General features: G+C 46.1%; 1 protein-coding gene across 2 annotated transcripts in view; it reads right to left on the bottom strand.

The window, feature by feature from the left end:
* Positions 1-25,045, bottom strand: part of LOC107390569 (DNA (cytosine-5)-methyltransferase 3B) — a 133,733-nt gene that overhangs the window by 81,765 nt on the left and 26,923 nt on the right. For both annotated transcript variants that reach the window (XM_054745607.2, XM_054745606.2), the window contains exons 7-9: positions 23,274-23,389; positions 20,170-20,298; positions 14,458-14,565 (exon numbers count right to left, since the gene is read on the bottom strand). In XM_054745607.2, coding sequence (XP_054601582.1) covers positions 14,458-14,565; positions 20,170-20,298; positions 23,274-23,389 — 353 coding nt within the window. The remainder of the gene's footprint in view (positions 1-14,457; positions 14,566-20,169; positions 20,299-23,273; positions 23,390-25,045) is intronic.

A 25,045-nucleotide genomic window follows, 5' to 3' on the forward strand; every position in this document is an offset into this window, starting at 1 on the left:
AAACTTCTGCTATATACTCTTAAGACATAGAGGAAAAAATTCAACCGTCGGATTTTAAATAAGTTTAAAGGTGTGGGCGTGGCTAAGCCTCAAACTTTGACCTTTCGCCACGCCACTCTTTTTTTCACAGCTCCCTATTGGACTCCTTTTACCCAATCACCAGGAATCTCTGGTAAAAGGCAGCAGACAAGTTGAGGTCACTTGGTCTTCAGTACTGGAAGGTTTTGAAAAAAGGCGGGGCTTTGGGAGCATGGTGAAATTCGCCATCACGCCATGGAAATACGTTTGCCTCTCATTTCTTCATTTATCGTGATATCACCTCGAAATTTGTTGTGAGTGATCCTAGTCTGACCCCCAATAGAAATGGTCAGCTTAAGTTTGTGGGCGTGGCCTATTTTTTGAATTAGCGCCCCCTAGGACCATTAAAACTGTCAGCCCCAAGCCATGCTTTGACTGAGGATTACGAAATTTGGTACACTAATGTGGTGTCTCAGGACCTACAAAAAAGTCTCTTGGAGCCAAGTGCAAAGTCGCACAGGAAGTCGGCCATTTTGGTCCAAGTACTCGATTTAGTAGTTTTCGCACACGTTGTTTGGAGAGTGATGCTCCATCGCCCTTTTCACCAATCACCTTCAAATTTCTGCTATATACTCTTAAGACATAGAGGAAAAAATTCAACCGTCGGATTTTAAATAAGTATAAAGATGTGGGCGTGGCTAAGCCTCAAAGTTTGACCTTTCGCCATTACATTACTTGACTTAATAACTCCCATGTGCACAATCAGATCTATTTCAAACTTTGTCTGTGTGATCACTGACCACATCTCAAGGCAACATTATTGTGGACAGCTGACATCACCTAAGCCCCGCCCCCTGACAACAGGAAGTCTATTGTTTTATGGTGAAATGCCCATATTTGTCACCTGTAACTTAGTGAACATGACACTAAGGTCATACACTGTCTTCATAATGTTGTAATTACCATTCAGACTTGAAAGATTTCCAGAAAGGGAGGGGCTTTGATGCAATGGCGAATGCTGCCATGACGCCATGACCTTACGTTTGACTGTAACTTCCACAAACAGCCTCCAATTTGCCCGAGACTGAACATGGCAATGAACAATCATGCCCTTTAGCCAGTGAGGCACAAACGGTTGGTGAATGTTATATAATGTCACCAAAGCTGACCTCAATGGGACTTTTCTGTAGTTGGTCACAGCGCCGCCTAGTTAACTTTAACCTTCGGTAACTTTAAAAAACATGGTCAAAATAGCATTAAAGTTGGTCACTGTCATCACACCACCAGTGTGGCAAAGATGGGGTATGCCCTAGTGGTGAGACGTGTAATATAATGGTGGGCTCAGAGGGGATGCTGAGTCAGGGTGAGGTGCAGACGAGGTGACCGTTAGCGGTTTCATGTGTCGGGGTGGTCGACGTTTCTGTTCCGGGGACGTGCCCTGGTGCCCCTGGCTGCCGGCCAGGCCGGAGCGGCGCGGAGCTGCGAGGGCCGAACGACGCTGCTTGCAGCTTTAATTAGGCCCGAGCAGTGAAGCTGCGAAGGCCTATTGTATCTGCTCCGTTTATTATTAGGCCCGAGCAGTGAAGCTGCGAAGGCCTATTGTATCTGCTCCGTTTTTTCTTTTTTTTTTTTTTCTTTTTTTTTTTTCTTCCGCGTCTTTGGATGGCCTTTAGGGGTTCTTAGCATATCCAAAAACTCACCAAATTCTGGGCCAATATAGAAAGTGTGTGAAATTTACGTATTTCACTGGCAACGTGAAAGTTGGTAAAAAAGTGTTTCGACAGCGCCCCCTGGAAAATTAAAAATACCCCTCTGCTTTGACCTTTTTTCATAGTAGAGTTATGAAATTTGGTACACTTATAGAACTCAACAATACGCACAGAAAAGCCTCTTGCACCCATGGTCAATATCAAAAAGGAAGTCGGCCATTTTGGACTAAAGTGGCCATTTTGACCCCGTTTTGGCCATTTCTAGGGTCTATATTTGGTTGAACAGTTTGGTCATTTTTCGCACGATCGTCTCAAAAATAGTGTGCGATCGAACAGAAGCGATGGACGATTAAAATGAGACAATAAAATTGACTTTTCGTAAATACTGAAGGGGCGGGACCAGGCCTCAAAGTTCGAGCACTCGCCAAAAATATTCAAATTGCTATAATTTCATAAATGAAAGAATTACAGTTAAAGTAACTTTCTATGGACAATCGGCATCGCCCCCCGAAGACAAATTAAGTCGATTGATGATGTCACATAAGCCCCGCCCCCTCAGGACTTAAAAGGTCAAGTTTTACTGGGAAATTTTCAAAAATTCGCCCTTTCAAATAATCATCCCAAATTTGTAGCAGGTAACTGAAGACAAGTTGGGGTTGCTTGGCGTCACTTTATGGGAGTTTTCCGCAGAAGGCGGGGCTGTGGCGGCGCGGCGAAGTCAGGCGTACCGACGTGGCCTTACGTTTGCCTTCCATTTCGTCATTTCTAGAGATATCGCCACGACACTTCTTGGGAGTGATCCTAGTCCGGCCCCCAAAAGAATCTTATGTGAACATCTGGTGGGCGTGGCCTATATTCTGAAATAGCGCCCCCTAGGACCATTAAAACTGTCAGCCCCAAGCCATGCTTTGACTGAGGAGTACGAGATTTGGGACACTAATGTGGTGTTTCAGGACCTACAAAAAAGTCTCTTGGAGCCAAGTGCAAAGTCGCACAGGAAGTCGGCCATTTTGGTCCAAGTACTCGATTTAGTGGTTTTCGCACACGTTTGGAGAGTGATGCTCCATCACCCTTTTCACCAATCACCTTCAAACATCTGCTATACACTCTTAAGACATAGAAGAAAAAATTCAACCGTCGGATTTTAAATAAGTATAAAGGTGTGGGCGTGGCTAAGCCTCAAACTTTGACTTGTCGCCACGCCACTCTTTTTCACAGCTCCCTATTGGACTCCTTTTACTCAATCACCAGCAATCACTGGCAAATAGCAGCAGACAAGTTGAGGTCACTTGGTGTATAGTACTGGCAGGGTTCGAATAAAGGCGGGGCTTTGGGAGCATGGCGAAATTCGCCATCACGCCATGGAAATACGTTTGTCTCTCATTTCTTCAATCATTGTGACATCGCCACACAATTTCTGATGAGTGATCCTACTCTGACCCCTAATAGAAATGGACAGCTGAAGTTTGTGGGCGTGGCCTATTTTCTGAAATAGCGCCCCCTAGGACCATTAAAACTGTCAGCCCCAAGCCATGCTTTGACTGAGGAGTACGAAATTTGGTACACTAATGTGGGGTCTTAGGACCTACAAAAAAGTCTCTTGGAGCCAAGTGCAAGGTCGCGCAGGAAGTCGGCCATTTTGGTCCAAGTACTCGATTTAGTGGTTTTCGCACACGTTGTTTGGAGAGTGTTGCACCATCGCCCTTTTCATCAATCACCTTCAAACTTCTGCTATATACTCTTAAGACATAGGGGAAAAAATTCAACCATCGGATTTTATACAAGTATAAAGGTGTGGGCGTGGCTAAGCCTCAAACTTTGACCTTTCGCCATTACATTACTTGACTTAACTCCCATGTGCATGATCAGATCTCTATCAAACTGTGTCTGTGTGATCATTGACCACATCTGAAGACAATGACAATGTGGACAGCTGACATCACCTAAGCCCCACCCCCTTACTACAGGAAGTCTATTTTTTTATGGTGAAATGCCCATATTTGACCCCTCTAATTTAGTCAACATGACACTAAGGTCATGCACTGTCTTCATGATGTTGTAATGACCATTCAGATCTGATAGCTTTCCAGACAGGGAGGGGCTTTGATGCCATGGCGAATTCTGGCATGACGCCGTGACCTTACGTTTGATCGTAACTTCCACAAACAGCCTCCTATTTGCCCGAGACTGAACATCACATCACCAGTGTGGTAAAGATAGAGTATCTCCTAGTGGTGAGACGTGTAATGCTGGGCTCAGAGGGGATGCCGAGTCAGGGTGAGGTGTGGACGAGGAGGCCGGTCACGGTTTCTGGTGTCGGGGTGGTTGACGTTTCTGTTCTGCTAGACGTGCCCTGGTGCCCCCGGCTGCCGGCCAGGACGGAGCGGCGCGGAGCTGGGTTTGGAGAGCGTTGGGGATGGAGCGGAGGGGGTGCGGAAGGAGGGCGAGCAGCTTCACTGCGAGGGCCGAACGACGCTGCTTGCAGCTTTAATTTCTTCTTCTTCTTCTACCCTTGTTTGCAACATTTTTTACCTAATTTTCTCCTTTGTACATTATTGTTTCATGTTTAGTTTCTCAAATTTAAATTTTTATGAGACTTGAGGATTTTATCTCATTACACAACTGCCATTTATTTGAAGAAAAGTCTCATCTTGTCTTCTTCCACCTATCCAGGTCCAGCTCGCAGAGGCAGCATCCCAACTATGGAGTTCCAGACCGCCCACTCCCTGGCCACCTCCACCAGCTCCTCACCCCAAGGCGTTCCTGGGCCAGATCGGAGATGTACTTTTTCCAACGTGTCCTGGGTTGACCAGGGGGCCTCCTCCAGGCAGGACATGCCTGAAACACCTCCCTGGGGAGGTGTCCAGGAGGCATCCTAACAAGATGATCAAACTACCTCAAATGACTCCTCTTGATATGGAGGAGCAGCGGCTCTACTCTGAGTCTCTCCCGAATGTCTGAGCTCCTCACCCTATCCCTTAGGCTTTGCCCAGCCACCCCACAGAAAAAAATTATTTTGGCCGCTTGTATCCGCTATCTTGTTCTTTTGATCATTACCCAAAGCTCATGACCATAGGTGAGGACTGGGCGCTAAATCGACGTGGAAATCGAGAGCCTTGCTTTCCGGCTCAGCTCCTTGAAGAAAAGTCTGTGTTGACCTCTGCAAATATGCTACATTTCTTCATTACAGAACTAATAGTGAATTGTGGGTCTGCTTTGTTTAAAGTAATCTGAACTTTCAGATACTGATGCAGCGATAAGACATTTTTTTGGGCCGACACCAATATCCGATATTAAGATCACTGTTATGGCCGCTAACCGATATTTGCTGACAAAAATATGCTGACATTAATGCTTCTAAAATCAGCAGATTTTGTATAGAATGAAAATTGTTAAAGCTGAATTTACATTATTATGTACACACAACACACACATTTATGGTTCTGAGATGATTTCATTCACTGTTCACATGACAAAACAAATACACACCACCCCCATCACACTCTGAAACAGGCAAACAAATGGAGATGAGATGGGAAAAATATAGGTTGTTAATATCGGCCTGGTTTTATTCATAGGCCTCGCCTCTGTCAGCGTGCCCCAGGGCAGCTGTGGCTACAATGTAGCTCATCATCATCAGTGTGTAAATGTGTGTGTGAATGGATGAATGATACACTGTAGTGTAAAGCGCTTTGGAGTCCTTACTCTGAGAGGCGCTGTACAATTGTGGGTCCTTTATCATTTATCAAACCAATACTGATATGTTAAAAATTTGACGAACTTCAGGTGACGTCGATATTGATGCCGATATATTGTCCATCCCTACTGTCAGATGATTTACAGAACAGGTTTTTCTGTGATTTTGAAAAACAAAGAACCTTTGAAGACAAAGTGGGTAAGAACGACCTTGCATGAAAAAAATGAAAATACCATAAAACCAATATGATTTAAAGAAACATTAGATGAAAAGTTTTGCCATACCGCCCAGCCCAAACCCAAACTCTTCCCACTTGCATTGTGCGTCCCCCCAATTAAGTATGCTAGCATATATAGCATGTGGTGTTTGTATGGTAAAACAAAGAAAGAGGCAGTTTGAAGCATTCTTGGCTCTGTCTTGACTCCAAAATTACAAAAGCTCAGCACAACTGACAGTCTGGGAAACACCCATCAACAAAAAATCTTCCAAAACATAAACGAAACTCTGTCCTGTCTGTCTGCTCATTGTCATGCTAACAGCAGACTTGAGACTGTGTTCTCAAACAATAACCCCATCAGTGACACTACGCAGCTAATCTGATTTCATGATGTGCACAGAAAGGGTGTTATGTGCAGCTGGGTGAGACGTTCAGAGGAGTAGTTTTACGCTGAAAACAAAGTGGGCAACATTGATAATTGGAAAACTTTTGGGGAAAACCTGGTCTGATGCGAAGAGACGGCATCCATCCCTACTTTGGATGGAGCAGCTCTTCTTTCTAGGAACATGGCCAGTTTTATTAGTCCTTCATGACAACCCAGGGTCCAGACCAGGAAGCAGAGTCGTAGTTTAACCCACCCCTCTGCAGCTTCTGTACTGTTACCCACCCACTACCCCATAGAGACAGTGTCCTGCCCACGGCCAAAATCACAAAGATTAAATATCAGGCTTAATAAAGCAAATCATGGAAATCTCATAAATATTAGAACAAATTCAACTGAGCAGAAAACTAGAAAAATTAAATGCGAGTTGTTGAACATTAGATCCATTTTTTCTAAGACTTTGTTAGTTAATGACTTGATTTTTGATATTCAGATCTCTTTGCTCTCTCTCACAGAATCCTGGCTGCAGCAAGAGGACTATGTTAGCTTAAACGAGTCGACTCCTTCAAATTATTTAAATCATCATATTGCTCGAAGTACAGGGCGAGGAGGAGGAGTAGCAACCATTTTTCATTCGGACTTATTAATCAGTCCCTTACAGATTAATAGTTACAGTTCGTTTGAACATCTTATTCTTAGTTTTCCTAATCCAGATAGCAAAACTGTAAAACCACTCTTGTTTGTAGTTTTATATCGTCCACCAGGCCCTTACTCTGAGTTTTTGGATCAGATCTCTGATTTTTTATCTGATTTGGTGCTAAATACTGATAAGGTCATTGTAGTGGGGGATTTCAACATTCATGTGGACATTGAAAATGATAGCCTCAATGTAGCCTTTAGTAATATCTTAGACTCAATTGGTTTTACTCAAAGAATACATAGCTCCACCCACTCCTGCCATCATACATTGGACCTTGTGCTGACTTATGGCATAGAGTGTGAGGAAATAACAATCTTTCCACATAACCCAGTCCTCTCGGACCACTTTCTGATAACCTTTGAGTTTTTTATAACGGAGTTCTCGAAACATGAAAGTAAATTTCACTATAGTCGGTCTCTATCTGACAACACAGTTGCGTCTTTTAAATCAACTGTTCCATCTTTACTGTCCTCAGCATCTCAGAGGAACTTAGCAGAGGGCAATATTTTAATTTCTAGCCCCTCACAAATTGATGCCATAGTTCATAATGTTATTTCTTTATGTGTGGGATTAGAGAGTGGCACTCTACATGCCAAAATGGGTCCAACTTTTCCTTGAAAAATTGTTTAATGTGGAGGCCAAACATGATACTCAATTCTCTCTATAATGGCCATTGGCCAAATCTGTTTTTAACCCTCTCAGGCTCAAAATAAGTTTTGATAAAAGAACGAACAACTAAGTCCTTCAGGGGTACTTCTGAGTTAAAAAATGCTCATGAAATATGTATGTGGGGTAACCAGGTAGGTAGGTTTTAACTGTTGCAAATCTGCAATGCCTGCCTCCAGAGGGTTAAAAGATAAATAAAATAGTAGCAAATAAAATAAATTAATAAGGTACCTGTAAGGCCAACTGCCGCCACCACTAAACTAAAGAAAGGACCCGAAGGACCCCAACACACAGTTTTTTAAATATATTTCGAGTTACTTTCGAAGGATCTTTCATGGCGGTTAAAACGAAGAGTCGGAGTACCCGGCCCGGAGGGTTACCGGGGTCCCACCCTGGAGCCAGGCCTGGGGTTGGGGCCCGTGAGCGAGCGCCTGGTGGCCGGGCTTTCGCCCATGGGGCCCGGCTGGGCCCAGCCCGAACCGGATACATGGGCTCGTCCAACTGTGGACCCACCACCCGCAGGAGGAACATGAAGGGTCCGGTGCAATGCGAATCGGATGGCAGACGAAGGCGGGAGCCTTGGCGGTCCGATCCCCGGACAAGAAAACTAGTTTTTGGGACATGGAACATCACCTCGCTGGCGGAGAAGGAGCCGGAGCTTGTGGCAGAGGTTGAGCGGTACCGGCTAGTTATAGTCGGACTCACCTCGACACATTGCATTGGCTCTGGAACCCGAGACCTGGAGAGGGGTTGGACACTCTACTTTGCTGGAGTTGCTCCAGGTGAGAGGCGGAGGGCTGGGGTTGGCTTTTTGTTAGCCCCGAGACTCTCTGCCTGTGTGTTGGGGTTTACCCCGGGGGACAAGAGGGTAGCTTCCTTGCGCCTTCGGGTCGGGGAACGGGTCCTGACTGTTGTTTGTGCTTATGGGCCAAATATCAGTTCAGAGTACCCACCCTTTTTGGAGTCCCTGGGACGAGTGCTAGATAGTGCTCCATCAGGGGACTCCATTGTCCTGCTGGGGGACTTCAATGCTCACGTGGGCAATGACAGCTTGACCTGGAGGGGTGTGATTGGGAGGAACGGCCCACCTAATCTGAACTCGAGCGGTGTTTTGTTATTGGACTTCTGTGCAAGCCGCAGTTTGGCCATAACGAACACCATGTTCGAACATAAGGATGCCCACCGGTACACTTGGTACCAGGGCAGCCTAGGTCACAGGTCGATGATAGATTTTGTAGTCGTATCATCTGACCTGCGGCCGTATGTTTTGGACACCCGAGTGAAGAGAGGGGCGGAGCTGTCAACTGATCACCACCTGGTGGTGAGTTGGATCAGATGGCAAGGGAACATGCCGCGTAGACCTGGCAGACCCAAACGCATAGTGAGGGTCTGCTGGGAACGCCTGGCAGAAGAACCTGTCAAGACGGTCTTCAACTCCCACCTCCGGCAGAGCTTTGACCACGTCCCGAGAGCAGTGGGGGACATTGAGTCCGAGTGAGCCTTGTTCCACTCTGCGATTGTCGAGGCGGCTGTTGCTAGCTGTGGTCGTAAGGTGGCCGGTGCCAGTCGTGGTGGCAACCCCCGTACCCGCTGGTGGACACCAGAGGTTCGGGGAGCCGTCAGGCTGAAGAAGGAGGCCTACAGGGCGTGGCTGGTCTGTGGGTCTCCGGAGGCAGCAGACAGGTACCGGATAGCCAAACGGGGTGCAGCAGTGGCAGTTGCCGAGGCAAAATCTCGGGCGTGGGAGGAGTTTGGTGAGGCCATGGAGAAAGACTATCGATCGGCTCCAAAGAGGTTCTGGCAAACTGTCCGGCGCCTCAGGAGAGGAAGGCAGCAACTCGCTCACACTGTTTACAGTGGGGATGGGGAGCTGCTGACGTCAACTGAGGCTATAGTCGGACGGTGGAAGGAATACTTTGAGGAGCTCCTCAATCCCACCAATGCGCATTCCGAGGAGGAACCAGAGCTGGGAGGCCTGGGGATGGACTGTCCGATCTCGGGGGCAGAAGTTGCGGAGGTAGTCAAACAACTACACAGCGGCGGAGCCCCGGGGGCGGATGAGGTTCGTCCTGGGTATCTCAAGGCTATGGATGTTGTAGGGCTGTCATGGTTGACACGTCTCTGCAACATTGCGTGGTCATCGGGGGCAGTTCCTAGGGAGTGGCAGACCGGGGTGGTGGTCCCCATCTTTAAGAAGGGTGACCTGAGGGTGTGTTCCAACTATAGGGGGATCACACTCCTCAGCCTCCCTGGAAAGGTCTACTCCAAGGTACTGGAGAGGAGGGTCCGATCGATAGTTGAATCTCAGATAGAGGAGGAGCAATGTGATTTTCGTCCTGGCCGTGGAACTGTGGACCAGCTCTATACCCTTGCAAGGGTGATGGAGGGGGCATGGGAGTTTGCCCAACCACTCCACATGTGCTTTGTGGATTTGGAGAAGGCTTATGACCGTGTCCCCAGGGGCACCCTGTGGGGGACGCTCCAGGAGTATGGGGTGGGTGGCTTTCTGTTAAGGGCCATTCAGTCCCTTTACCAGAGGAGCGTGAGTTTGGTCCGCATAGCCGGTAGTAAGTCGGACCTGTTCCCAGTGAGGGTTGGACTCCGCCAGGGCTGCCCTTTGTCACCGGTTCTGTTCATCACTTTTATGGACAGAATTTCTAGACGCAGCCGGGGTGTGGAGTGTGTCGAGTTTGGTGGCAGGAGAATCTCGTCTCTGCTTTTTGCGGATGATGTGGTCCTCCTAGCTTCATCCAGCTCTGACCTTCAGCTCTTGCTGGGTAGGTTCGCGGCCGAATGTGAAGCGGCTGGGATGAGGATCAGCACCTCCAAATCTGAGACCATGGTTCTCGACCGGAAAAGGGTGGCTTGCCACCTCCGGGTCGGGGGAGAGGTCCTACCTCAAGTGGAGGAGTTTAAGTATCTCAGGGTCTTGTTCACGAGTGAGGGTAGGAGGGATCGGGAGATCGACAGGCGGATTGGTTCGGCGTCTGCAGTGATGCGGACGCTGAGCCGATCTGTCGTGGGGAAGAGGGAGCTGAGCCAGAAAGCCAGGCTCTCGATTTACCGGTCGATCTACGTCCCAATCCTCACCTATGGTCATGAGCTTTGGGTAATGACCGAAAGAACGAGATTGCGGATACAAGCGGCCGAAATGAGTTTCCTCCGTAGGGTGGCCGGGCTCAGCCTTAGAGATAGGGTGAGGAGCTCGGACATTCGGGAGGGACTCGGAGTAGAACTGCTGCTCCTCCGGATCGAAAGGAGCCAGTTGAGGTGGTTTGGGCATCTGGTCAGGATGCCTCCTGGACGCCTCCCCGGGGAGGTGTTTCGGGCATGTCCTGCCGGCAGAAGGCCCCCGGGTCGACCCAGGACACGTTGGAGAGGTTACATCTCCAATCTGGTCCGGGAACGCCTTGGGGTCCTGCCGGAGGAGCTGGTGGACAAGGCCGGGGAGAGGACGGCCTGGAGCTCCCTAGTTGGGATGCTGCCCCCGCGACCCGGACCCGGATAAGCGGAGGAAGACGACGACGACGACGTTACTTTTAGATTTTAAGTTCAATAAATATTAAGAGATTTATTGACTTATTTAATTTATATTGCACATAGTGAGTGTTAAGTTGTCTTTCACAATTAATGTGCTGCTAAAACATACATTTTATATACCGTATTTTCTGGACTATAAGCCGCTACTTTTTTCCCACGCTTTGAACCATGCGGCTTATAATGAGGTGCGGCTTTACTGAAGGTTTTCCTTCACCTGCCAGGGGGCGCTGTAGCAGAAAGTGAAACAGGTGGAAGTCAAAAGTGGAAATCGAAGAAAGTGCTCATTTAATATGTCACATGCAAGCAGACGGCACCACGAAGAATGTTTTTCAAATCCATACCACCTCATCATGGTAACTACACTTATGAGTTCATATGATGCCGCATTTAAGTTGAAGGCCATCGATCTGGAAGTAAAGGAAGGAAACAGTGAATGCACCTCTTATTTATTATTTGGACATTAGTGGGTGTGGTTTACATCAATACGTTATTTTAAATCTGAAATTGATATGGATTGATCAGATGTTGCTATGTGTATTGTTTATTTGAAAACTATTTACAGAGCAGCCTCAGAATTGAGATTAAATATTTTTGATCACAATAGTAAAGGAACTATTACAGAACAAGTTTATCAGTAAAATCAGAACATTAATATTTAAGTGCATGGATTAATGCATCTGAACTCATGCAGTAGGAACTAGGAAATATGAAATACTAGAACCATTTTATTTTAATTTGATTAAACAGATTTTTTCCTAACGTTGTTTTCCCACACACAGTTAAACACACAATGTTGATAGAGGTGTGTGTGTGTGTGTGTGTGTGTGTGTGTGTGTGTGTGTGTGTGTGTGTGTGTGTGTGTGTGAGTGAGTGAGTGAGTGAGTGAGTGAGTGAGTGAGAGAGAGAGAGAGAGAGAGAGAGAGAGAGAGAGAGAGAGAGAGAGAGAGAGAGAGAGAGAGAGAGAGAGAGAGAGAGAGAGAGAGAATAATTTAAAAAAATAAATAAATACCCAACTGGAGCGGAGGCAGTGACTGACGCAGCACGAGCTGTTTTCAGCTCTGTCTTGTCAAATGCACCACGTACGTTACGGAAAAAAGTAACTTTAAATATTCAACCGAAAAAGAGGCGAGCTGAAGAAAACCTAGGGAGTTCTGAAGAAATGTGAGCAACAGTGAAGCAAGCACAGAGAGATCCGTTACTGTGTGTGTGTGTGTGTGTGTGCGTGGACGGGCCGGACGGACTGAGATCCCGGCTGCAGTTTTGTGTGTAGGGAGGGGCGGGCGCTCTATGTGACTGGCCAATCACAGAGCGTGAAGACAGTCAGTTACCCAATGAGGATTTTCCTTCAGCACGATTACAGATATTAAAGAGTTTTACTCGTTTCATGCTCGTATTCGTCAAAAATGCTTCATGCGTACCGGATATGCGTCTGAAACGAGTATCCGGCTCATCCCTAGCTGTAACCACCCTGCCCTGCCGCCTCCTCCTTCTGTTTATGTATTTAGCAGACACTTTTGTCCAAAGCGACTTACAAGTGATAATCGGCGTGTTGCCCTTGAGGCTAACAACAACAACAACAATAACAAGAACTTGACATCAGTCATGGAGAGGAGGGAACAAAGGAGTGGACAGTAGAGAGGGGGGATGGGTGCAGGGAGGGTGCTAGTTTAGAAGATGCTCTCTGAAGAGCAGGGTCTTCAGGAGTTTCTTGAAAATTGAAAAGGAAGCCCCTGTTCTGGTAGTGCTTGGAAGGTCAGTCCACATTTGTGGAACGATGCATGAGAAGAGTCTGGATTGTCCTGAGCGTGGTGTAGGCACTGCTAGCCGACCATCCTGTGATGACCGGAGCGGCCGGGCCGAGACGTAAGCCTTTGCAAGAGGACTCAGGTAGATGGGAGCCGTACCGTCTCGGACTTTGTATGCTAGTGTTAGCTATTTGATGCGTGCTGCTAGCGGTAGCCAGTGGAGCTCAATGAACAGAGGGGTGACGTGTGCTCTTTTTGGCTGATTGAAGAGGTGAAAGAGAAAGAAAAAGACAAAAGGTGGGGAGGGAGGGGGGTCCGCAAAAATAAACAATGAACAAGAGTCTGCTTCTACACCTGCAGGAAGAGAAAGAATAGAAAAAAGGGACACACAGCAATACAACAGGAGCAAGCTATCGCGGCGTCAACTTGAAGAAACATACAATCAGCATTGTTTAACTAAACAAACTTTAATAAATTATAGTGCATGTAGTGGCAATGACAGCCTTGACAGGTTTCTCTATAGGAGCGTCCAATAGAGAGTGTGAGGGGCCACAGATCCGCCCCCCAAAGATGTGTAGGAGACGGAGGGAGCTCAAAGTCCCAGAGATCCAGGCGTTGCCCCAGAATGCAGGAACTCCAAGGAGACTGCAACCAGAAAGGCCCCCGCCCCCCTCGAGAGGCACAGAGGATCGCCCCGGGGGGCCACAACCAGCAGAGTCCGGGGAGATATCAGCGGCAAGCCCACAGGCCCGCCCGCAGCCTCCCACCCCCTAACCGGCCGAGCCCGGGACCCAGCGACCCGGGACCCAGGGGCGACCACCCCCGCCGGGGACCCAGCAGAGCCCAGGGACCCAGACCCCACCAGACAGCCACCGGGATCTATCAGGCAGATGCCAAAGATCTTAAACCCCCTGACCCGGGAGCCACTAACACTCAAGCAGACCAAGGCACCACACCCCACACCAGGTGTGGCAGGGGGAGGGGAGACGAAGATCTATATCATCAAAAGAAGTCCCAGGAGAGGGGAGGAGTCAAAGACCCCACCTGACATATACAGTCATACACAAACACAGTCACACACTCCCTCCCTCATGCTCACACACACACTCGGGATGAGGCTGAGAAATCCCCCTGCCAACTGCTGTTGAATGTGCTCACTCTCAAGGCACTAAGTGTGTGTTTGCGAGGAATATCGTTGGTGGAAGTGTTTAAGGTGAAAATAAAATTGGGGGGCAGGTTGCCACAGGAATGCGGAAATGGGGTCCATACCCGCACTCTCTGACTTGTCCACCCCCCAAGGTCCTATGTGCATGTTTGTGTGATGATGGTTGGGCTAAGCCCTCCAGGGAGCCAGCTCCCCCACTGGCCCCAATAGGCACCTCTGTTGTCAAACTGCCACCCAGGGCATGGAGACCCCAGCCAATCCTGCCAGGGCCCAAAGCAGATAGTGAGCCTGCTACCCGCTAGCATTAGCTAATCTGCCCATAGTTGCACTTCTGAACCAAAACTTTGAACTGTTTCTGCCTTTACTGGTCTCTGTTTTCATCCACAGCACCTAGATTAGCACAGTGTGCGTCAGTAAAAAGCATCTTCCTTACACAATAACAAGCAACTTACCTTGTTCAATAAAGTTCTGGGTGAAAAAATAACTTGAAAAGATGTAGCATGTGCGCTACATCTAAAAAGAGTTCATCTCTTCAGACGTACGGCATATGTCACACTGTACAGCCCAGCAATATATGGAAATAGTCTGACCAAATCACACGAGGCACAAAGAAAGAACCTGAAGTGATGTGTAGATGCTCTCTCTGTAGGTGATGAAGGTGGCGAAATAATTGGCACTGAAGTGCAGGCCAAACTCAGCAAATGGGCGCAGGGTCTTCAAACTGACCTGGAATCAGAGACAGGAAGTCAGTGCAACCACGTCTGACTGGAAAAATTACAGATGGTTTCATAGTAAATAAATACATACAGTTATATTCGTTTTTTACAGACACTCGGACACCTTTCTCAATACTTCGGTCACTTTAGCTAAACTCTTTACACAGAGAGCACAACAGAAGTCGATGTGGGCTAAACGGAGGATCAGTTATCATTGTTTGGCACAAAATGCATTCAATGACTACATGTCTTAAATGTCGTGAATTCTTTTCTCACTCAGACACAACAACTGCCAAACGTCTTTGTACCAACAGGACATTTTACGCGTGCTAACATACCGTTTTCAAAGCTGTTAAACTTTTGTTCAAAACAAAAACATAATGCAAAACTGAATAAGACAGCAGGATTCAACAGCAACGTTTTACTGGATCATACTTTAAATCCAATAATGCAGCTTAAGCAGCCACAGCTGATTCTCATTGTGGATGGACTACAGGTGTTACTCTTCTATTTCATCACAGAAGGACACAGCTGCTGAATATGTTTGTGTTGTGATGTAAACATGGAGCCAGACGTGGCTGAAGGAGGAAGAAGAGAGGCTGGGGGGGGGGGTACGTACGGATGCCTGGACACATCAGTCTGTTGAGTCTGTATCAGTGGATAGTGTGTGTACGGTTGTAATGTCCAGAAATGGCCGGTTTTTAAGTTCAGTTTGACCCTTCAATATCTGGTCGACATGGAGACAGGAGTCTGCATGTGCTGCCTTTAATCTGCTGGGTCCTGCTTTTCCATCAGCTGGAGTTCAGAGCCTCTCTGCAGCTCTGAACTCATGATAACGTATTGTCAACATCATGTTCCTTGCTCAAGGTCTCCAGCTACCCTCATCGTTCTACAGGACTCCTCATGCCTCTGAATAAAGTGAACACACTCAGCTCGTATGAGTTGCTTAATCACAGAATGAACTCTTAAATATAATGTGAACATTTAAAACTTATAACTTAAATAATCATTAAAGATAAGATAAGATAAGATAAGATATCCTTTATTGTCATTAAATGATTGCACATTCAACGAAATTTCCTAGAGCTCCACATTAGGCATCCGCTAAAAATACTAAGAAAAATAGTTAAAACAAGTACAATATGCACCATGCAATAAAAAACAAAAACATTACAAAATACAATAAATAATTTGGTTGATGAACAAATGTTATATGAACACTAAATTAAATGTTTTGATTAATTTGTGAAATGTTATTACATTGAAAGATTTATATATGGATCAGTAATGTTTGATTTGACAAGGCCATCATCATCTACACTCACACAAGGTTCATTAGAGATAAATTAAAGTTAAGTTCATCGTCATGACACATATTTTGTTAGAAAATCAAAATAAGACGATCTTTAAAAACAGAGCTCATGTCACCGTGAGTCAGTTCTAGAGGAAGCTATGGAAACGGCCGTCCGTAGTGAAGTCTCTCTAACCCAGAGCATTCTTTGACACGCCGTCAAGGTTGCTGCAAAGCTGAAACAGACAAACCTGTTCCTTCAGAACAAAGCAACTTGTTCCTTCAGCTACTCAGAAACAGCTGCTCTAAGACGCAACCAATTTCATCTATCGTGTGACCTGGAGGCCACTCAGGACTGACGTGGTCGCATCGAGGGTTTTTCTACGAATCACATGCATTGGGGTCATCGGCTCCTTGACATCTCGGATCCAAACAAGGGTCTCCAAGAAAGGGTGAAGTAGACACACAGATAGCGTCTGATGCTTTTTTGATAATAATCAACCTCAAAGCTTAACGTAAAACCCAATTCTTTCCCTTTCACACCCAGAACTCAGCTCTTCTAGATACGAAAGTTCTGATATCATATTCACACATAGGCACCATACATCACATCTCCTCCATATAGATTCATCCATCACAGTAAATATGAGTCAACTTGTCATGTTTTTTAATTGTTTGGAAAATACTTACTTTTATAAACCTGACTCTTACTTGAATCAAGATGAAGTGTTTACAATCCCTGAATAAACAAAGAATCCTAGAATCTTCTGATTAAACATCCAAAGACCAAGCAGGTTGATACTCTATATTTATATAGAGTATCAAAGCTTAGTGGTCATAAGTAGAGGTAATATATGAAGTGATTGAAGCACTCAATTTACCAACTCCTGCACGGTTTTGAGTTTGGATTTGAATGAGAGGAGGGGGTCTGTGTTTGAGATGTCAGGAGGAAGTGAGTTCGAGAGCCGAGGAGCAGAGCGACTGAAAGCTCTGTTTCCAGCGGTGGTGAGACGAGCAGGAGGAACCACAAGGTGAATGGCAGAGGAAGACCTGAGGGAGCGAGATGGGACAGCAACATGGATGAGATCAGAGAGGTAAGGAGGGGCGAGACAGTGGATTTGTAGGTGAGAAGCAGGATTTTGAAGGAGATTCTGTGTTCAGTAGGAAGCCAGTGGAGACGCTGAAGAACAGGCTGATGTGATCTCTGGAGGGGGTACGAGTGATGATCCGTGCAGCAGCATTTTGGAGAAGTTGGAGCCGATGAAGGGATTTATGGGGGAGACCAAAAAGGAGAGAGCAGACCTTCCGACCTTGTCAAAATATTTTTGAGTACCACTTGTGCGGCATTTTTTCGCAGACTTTTGCAACTCCATGGGTTAGGGTTAGGGACCTAACCCTAACCCTAACCCTAACGCTGTAATCTCCCCATTCACTGGATGGAAAATTTTATATACAGACATACTCGTTCATAGTTCTTATTTTGACTAGTAAGGTTATAGACATTTTTACAGTTTGACCTGACTCCAAAGTATCATGTATTTTAATATTAACAGTAAAACTCTGGTTTCCTTATATAATATTTGTGCTTATACAAGTTACTTACATTAAATTATTTCAATACAAAGTAATAAAAAAAACATCTATATGTATTTAATGGTGATTATTTATTCAGTAAATTGCAATAGGTGTTTCTGTTCTCAAGAATGTAATATTAAATTGGCTTAAAGCGCATATGCACACATCACCAGGACTAATTTACTAATTACCTGCAGCTCCCTGGTGGCTTATGTCCACATCATAATTGCAGATTGTGCAAAATGCATGCTGAGGTTGTTAAGCGGGTCGCAAGCATGGCCACTGTTCTTGATATTTGGACAAAAACTTCTGACACACATGGACCCTCCTCTCTTTGGCAGGTCTGCTAACCAGTCCCTCCCTGTCTGCTTCTCCCTCATCTGCCATAGCATGAGCTGCAAAACGAGCAGCGAAAAAAATAATGGCTGCATGTTTAAACTGTATAAATAATCACATTCCTCCTTATATACAGGCCAAATCTATCTGCAATGGATAAAGGCACACACACACACACACACACACACAGCTGCCTCTTTCTCTTTAGTCGCAGATTTTTTTTTTCACCCAGATTTCGGATTGAATATTCAACAGTGAAAGTAACGTTACACGTTCATGTTCACCAAAAGACGGCTGGTACGGCCCGCTGACACATGCGCGCGCACGCACACAGTTTACCTTACCAGAACAGCAGCGAGTGGCGAACCGGAGGGAGCCGCGGGCAGGACGAAGCAGGGAGGAGGGGGGCAGGGATGTTAAGCGAGATAGTTTTTCTCTGCTTTTCTACGAAGATTGGCTTAAACTTCTTCACCACGCCGCTGAGTCGTATTGTCAGACATAAGTACCACACGTGCACAGAACTCAACTCACGTATCTGGAGCTTTTTGCGTAGTTTACAGGGTGAGTCGTACCAGCGTAAGTAGATGCCAAACTGCGTACTGGCTACCCAAAATGTGTACGGATTGGCAGGTCTGAGAGAGTTACAGTAATCAGTCCTAGAAGCGACTAGGCTGTGTACGAGGATGGCTGTAACATGAGGAGTGAGAGACGGGCGGAGTCGGTTGATGTTGCGTAAATGAAAGCAGGCTGAGCGAATGATGATGATGTGGGCTTTGAATGATAGAGTGCTGTCAAGGATGACGCCAAGATTCTTTACATGGGGGAAGGAAGGATGGAGGAATTATCTGTTAATTGATATGCTGGGAGATTTGTTCAGAGTGGAGGGTTTCCCTATGAGTAGAAGTTTGAACCATGATTGTATCTCAAGGAGATAGCTGGATAGGGAGACTGGAGGGAAGATTGCATCGGGTTGAGAGGAGATATAGATCTGGGTGTCATCTGCATTGCAGTGGAAATTTATCTTGTACTTGCAAAGGATTTGGCCAAGTGGAAGAATGTAGATGATGAATAAGAGAGGTCCAAGGACAGGGCCCTGGGAAACATCCTGCAGAAACAGCAACAGAGTCAGAAGAAAAGGAGTTTAATTGAACAGACCGGAAGCGACCAGTGAGATAGGAGGAGAACCAGGCGAGAGCGGTGTGGGTGATACCAAGGGAAGCTAACCGGTTAAGAGGGGTTGAGTGAGAGACTTACATCTAAATTTGAAATTTGTCACCGAAGTAGCTGCCAGCTTCTGATCAACATCCTTTTGAAAATACCGCGGTGTATTCCAGGAAATTTTTGACCAAGGCTAGGCTACAAGACACCTCCCGTGTATCCTTACTCAGCTAGCTAAACGGCTAACAAACAGAGAACACACGCCTCAGTAGCACATGAACATTGGAATACGTCTTGGCGGTCACTGATGACGTATGTCCTAGGCAACCGGGGCGGGACAAAGACATCAAGGCGAGGTTCCTTGGCCTTGAGAAACACCCTCTCGCTTCTCTCTCTCCTTTCTACAATAAAATAAAAGAGCATACCCACAGGCAGGCGCAAGCAAATGGGAGAATTTTCACTGTATTTTCTATCAGAAGCCAACGCAGGAGATATATAAGTGAGCATCGAGGCATGGGTGGAGACATATTTCCTCCACACTTCCTGTTAAGAAAACACTTCTGGCAGACCAAGAGAGCGACACTGAGGCAGTGAAAGACCACACCCCCCATACTTAGAACATGTTTAACTAGTTTTCCTTAAAAAAATTAATAAATCAATAACAATTCTCCTTAGCCATTACATTCCCAATTTACATAGAAAGCAGGTTGGAGGCACAGACATTCTATGGGCCATTCCCATCTGTACCGGGTCGGCCCGGGCCGGGTAGCGTAGGCTGTTTACATATCTGGGTGGCCTGGTATTTTTCCGGGCCAACCAAGGCTCATTCTCAGCCCTCTTCTCGAGGGGGTCTGCTTCAGGCCGACCAGGGCCAACACACCCACTGCTGACAGCAAATTCACACCTTCCATTAGAGCAAGCCTCTGATTGGTGGGTAGAATCAGCCCACATGGGCTTAAGGCAAGGATGTGTGGAATCAACCGGGCCAGGCTGGGGCCGACTGGGGCCACCCGGCCCGGGCCGACCCGGTACAGATGGGAATGGCCCACTAGTACACCCCGAGCTCCCTTTTTTCAACAACAAAACGGTAAATGTGGCTTTAAAACCCTACACACCTTTACAATTAAAAAAATGTGCATCAATGAAAACAGTTACAATATATTGAAGGGGTGACGAATAATGAAGTCACTGTTCACAAAGGATCATAGTAATCCAGCTGAGATAAACACTCTAGAAGGTTTGTATTTTGCTCACCTGGAAACACATTTTTTGTCCATACCACTCCACCATTATCATGCCTGGTGGATGACCTTGTCTTTTATTTGGTACGATGATGCCCGGCCAGGGAGGGAAGCCCACGATCATTCCCCAGACCAGCTCCCCCTTTGGACAAAGAACATAGATGAAGGAGATGCCCTTTTTGGAGCTTTTTAGCATGTAATACTGTTGTTTCCTCATGAAAAATAACCCCCAAACCTGTTACTGGCAGCATTCATCAGACATGAAAACGGGTTAGGGTGAAAATGGTGAGAACCAGGACCTTCACACAGTCAACATTCCAATACAGTTCAGCTCATTAAGCCAATCAGTAAAATGCTTCCTATTTAAGGAATATAAAGTATATTAACCGTTTAAAATATCAGGAATAATCTGTTTTTTTTTTTACTTTCTTTGTGAGTCCATGTGGGGTGAGAAGAGTAAATCAACAAAAGGGCTCCTTAGAAATGACCAAATTCAAAGAAGTTTAGAGAAACAAAGTCTTGCAGAAAAGAATTAATAAAACAAAAATGTTAAAACATGAAATCAGCTTCAGCTGGCTAAATAAATTACAGCAGACACCACCAGGATTCGAACCCATGTCAGCACATGGCGAAACTGAGATGGCAGGTAGACGCCTAAGCTACCATAGCGAAGACAAGCAACTGACTCAACTAAAATGCTGTTGTAGGCACGTTTTATCAGAGCGGGCGTGGGCAGTTTCACTGAAACAAAGCATTTTATTTCTGGGTATAAATTCACTCTGATGAAAATAACATATTTAAGATGAATGACATCTCAATAGTCTAAATAGCAATATTTTATCATACACTGTGCATTGTTCTCAAAGGTTTCTGACAAACTGGAATAGCATCAATATCACTCTCGGTGGTCCAAATCTACTCATCCATCAGAATGAGACCCGGACTCCTGTACTAGGGGCAGTGGATCCTTTCAACAATCCAACGTTTTTAATGGAGGATCACGTCTTAGCTGAGCAGATATGATGTCCCAAACCTGCTGATGGCGTACGGAGGCCTCATTTATCTACCGTACTTACCAAAAGATCTGTGTGATAAAACACCCGACAGGAATCTGACAATGTAGAATGGACTTTGTGTTTTGTGTAATCACAATTGTTACTCTTCCCATTTTTATTGGGTTTTTAATTGACTTTACTTGATTGATACTATTTTTTATTTTATTTTATCCGCTTATCCGGAGTGGGGTGGCAGGGGCAGCAGCCTAAGTCGAGAGGTCCAGACTTCCCTCAGCCACTTGGGCCAGCTCTTCCGGGGGAATCCCAAGGCGTTCCCTGGCCAGGTGAGAGACATAGTCCCTCCACCGTGTCCTGGGTCTCCCTTGGGTCTCATACCAGTTGGACGTGCCCGGAAAACCTCACCAGGGAGGCGTCCAGGAGGCATCCTGACCAGATGCCCGAGCCACCTCAACTGGCTCCTCTCCATGTGGAGGAGCAGCGGGTCTACTCCGAGCCCCTCCCAAATGAATGAGCTTCTCACCCTATCTCTAAGGGAGAGCCCAGACACTCTTTGGAAAAAACTCATTTCGGCCGCTTGTATCCGTGATCTCGTTCTTTCGGTCAATACCCAAAGCTCATGACCATAGGTGAGGGTAGGAACGTAGATCCACCGGTAAATCGAGAGCTTCGCCTTCTGACTCAGCTCTCTCTTCACCACGACAGACCGGTACAACGCCCGCATCACTGCAGACGCAGCACCAATCCGCCTATTGATCTCACGCTCCATCTTCCCCTCACTCGTGAACAAGACCCCGAGATACTTAAAACTCCTCCACTTGGGGCAGGACCTCATCCTGACCCGGAGAAGGCATTCTACCCTTTTCCGAATCAAGACCATGGTCTCAGATTTAGAGGAGCTGATTCTCATCCCAGCGGATTCACACTCGGCTGCGAACCGCTCCAGCGAAAGCTGAAGATCACGTTCTGTTATTTTATTTTACTACATTATATATTTTTCCTTGTGGAGTGCCTTGTGATTTCACTTGAGATGCGCTAGAATAAAGGACGTTTGTATATTATTAAGGATTTGTCAGTGTGCTCTCTGGAGTAAACGAGTTTCCGTAAGCGAATGACAGGAGATCCATCTGGAGCTATGCTGGGATTTGGGACCTTCTGTGGAGCGACAGATAAACCACACCAATCTGATTCCAGGTCATATTTAATTTTACAACTACAAGAACCCCAGAGCATCCTCTGCTCCCCGATCACACTTGTGTTGTCAAGGTAACCGGACTGAGTGACATTTGAGAAGAGGCTGCAATCAGACGTTCTGTAAACATGTCAATCGGAATATTCTGATCCGATTCGGCCCGATCGGATTGAAATTTCAATCCAATTGACAGAGGAGGTTTATTCCGTTCATCATTCCGATTGACGTGCATGTACACAGCCATTCGGATTGTTGGGGTAAAATAAAGCCCACTGCACGTGTGCAACAGCGAGCGGGCCTCTCCGCGGTCATTTGGACCGCCTGACTTAAAAAACGACGGCGTGATTAACGAGCGGCGGCTTTTAAATCCGACAAGCCGTCCCCGTTTCAGTAATATTTAATTCAGAACTTGCATTTTGTGGAAATAAAATAAAAATCTGATTATCGCACAAATCATTCGACAAACGTGTTCAAGTCTGTGCTGGAAATAGCAGGTTTATTGAGGGGGTTGCAGCGCACGGATCCCCGTTTCTGTCAGCTTTGAACGCAGCAGCTTCTGCAGCAGGTGGTGGAGACGCGCTTGTAGAGAACACAGGATAATCTGGGTTTTACAGACCTGACTGGAGGCTGATGTTGGGTAGGAACACGTCCTCGGTTAAATACTCTGGACGACAGCAAAGTCCGTGTTAAAAGCACCTAAACGCCGATGACCTGAGATGCGGTTCGTTGATGATGAACACGGGCTTCTGCACTTTCTGACCATCTTCTGTTATTTTGTTTGAACAGATTTTTCTCAACAGTTTCAGCTGATTGTCACACGTTATTAATAATAAGCCACAACAGAGCTCAGTAATAAAACCTGAGTTGGGTTCAACGGTTCAGAAACCACAGCTCTACAATAGACCAACCTACAATGAATCCTTCTGGAAGCTCTTCAGAGCGAGGAGTTGTGGCCGTAGCATCTAAGCTGGCATCTTCTTCATCACTCGTCAATATCAGACCAATCTCTCCCTGGTGACTTCCTTTACCTGTAAAAGAGAGATGAGTCAGCCACTTCCTACAGCATGTTTGAGTTTCCCTTATCAGGAACCTATCCTGACCCGTTTCACACTGGAAGAATCAGCAGCACAGAACAAAAGTGGAACTATTTACAAGCCAGTTCTTTTCAGGTCCAGTACACAAATGGTCTTGGCTGCAGAACGACTTCCTTGTTGGAAGCAGAGCTAACGTGTCTCCTCAGGTGGACTAAAATATCTTCAGCAGTCGTTTAAACCGGACAGCGAAGGCTGAGCAACAGCCACTTGTAATGTGTGCATTCTGGGCATTCGACATGCTGGAAAGCACAGCGCTCCATGATTCTGTGCCTTCAAAAATACTTACTTTTGCTTTCGGCTTCTCCCTTCAGGCGTTAAAAAGCAAATCATCGGCCTCCACTATTTCTAAGTGAACAGTCCTGGTTCACAGAGAAGTTAGACGAAAATGCAGAGCCAGTCGACAGAGAAAGACACACTAATGAACAAAGAGAAATTGCCAACAGACTGCAAAACGTTGACATTTCTAGTTCTCCTGCAACACCGGAGCTGCGTGACGGAGCTACAGGTGTGATGCAGGGAAAAGTTAACCCTGATTTATACTTCTTCATCAGTTCTGCAACGGACAGACGCACATGGAGAGCCAAAAACGTTTTCAGTTCAATTAAATTCAATTCAACTCAAAAATACTTTATTAATCCCAGAGGGAAACTGGTTGCTGTAGTAGCTCAGAATAATAATAATAATCAAGTCGTCAAAGAGGTGTTGTATATTACAACGGCTGTTGGTAGGAAGGATCTCCAGTAGCGGTCAGTGTTGCAGCCAAACTGAAGAAGCCTCTGACTGAAGACACTCTTCCGTTGTCGGACAGTCTTGTGAAGAGAATGCTCAGGGTTGTCCATCATGTTCTTGATTCTCTGGAGAATCCTTCTTTGCATCATCTCCTCCAGCGGTTCCACAGTCGTCCCCAGAACAGAACCAGCCTTTTTATTAGGCTGTTGAGCCTTTTCAGGTCCCTGCTTCTGATGCTTCACATAGTTGATTTGGCTTAAAGTCAGAGTTAAAGTGAGCCGATAGACAGAATCGACAATGCCATTGATATTGATAAAAACTTATCGATTCTCACCCCTAACAGGGTTTCCGCTATGTGTATTTTGCAGTGGAGCGCCGCCACGGCAAAATAAGACACCACACCTTCAGAAGGATAAAAATATGAAAATGTACCTTCAGAATCATTTTTTTGGACATACATTAAAACAATGTAATTATGAATAGTCTATATTTGCGGATGTATTCTAACCACAATCAGTTTTAAATGAATTTAAATATAACAAAACTTTAAAATGTATTTTACTTTGAAAAACCAGTACTACCGTTTTTTTCACTACTGCGAAGGAGCCAGCTTCTGTGCAGTGCGCTGCTCTCACAACTAATGCCAGGATCACATTGTGCGATTTTTGGCCGTCGTACAAGATTGTTCATGTCACACAGTGAGAACTCCAGAGAGGCGCTGTACGGCCTAAGATATCAGTGAGGCAGACGTCTCCCTGCAGCAGGACACGTTGCCTCCTGAGCACACCCCCTGAAGCACGCGTCACTAAGCAGACCGCTAACCAAAACAAAACTGAAAAAATAAAAACACTTAGTTTCAGT

The sequence above is a fragment of the Nothobranchius furzeri genome, chromosome 10 (genome assembly GCF_043380555.1).
Source record: "Nothobranchius furzeri strain GRZ-AD chromosome 10, NfurGRZ-RIMD1, whole genome shotgun sequence".
In the NCBI taxonomy this organism is placed as follows: domain Eukaryota; kingdom Metazoa; phylum Chordata; class Actinopteri; order Cyprinodontiformes; family Nothobranchiidae; genus Nothobranchius; species Nothobranchius furzeri.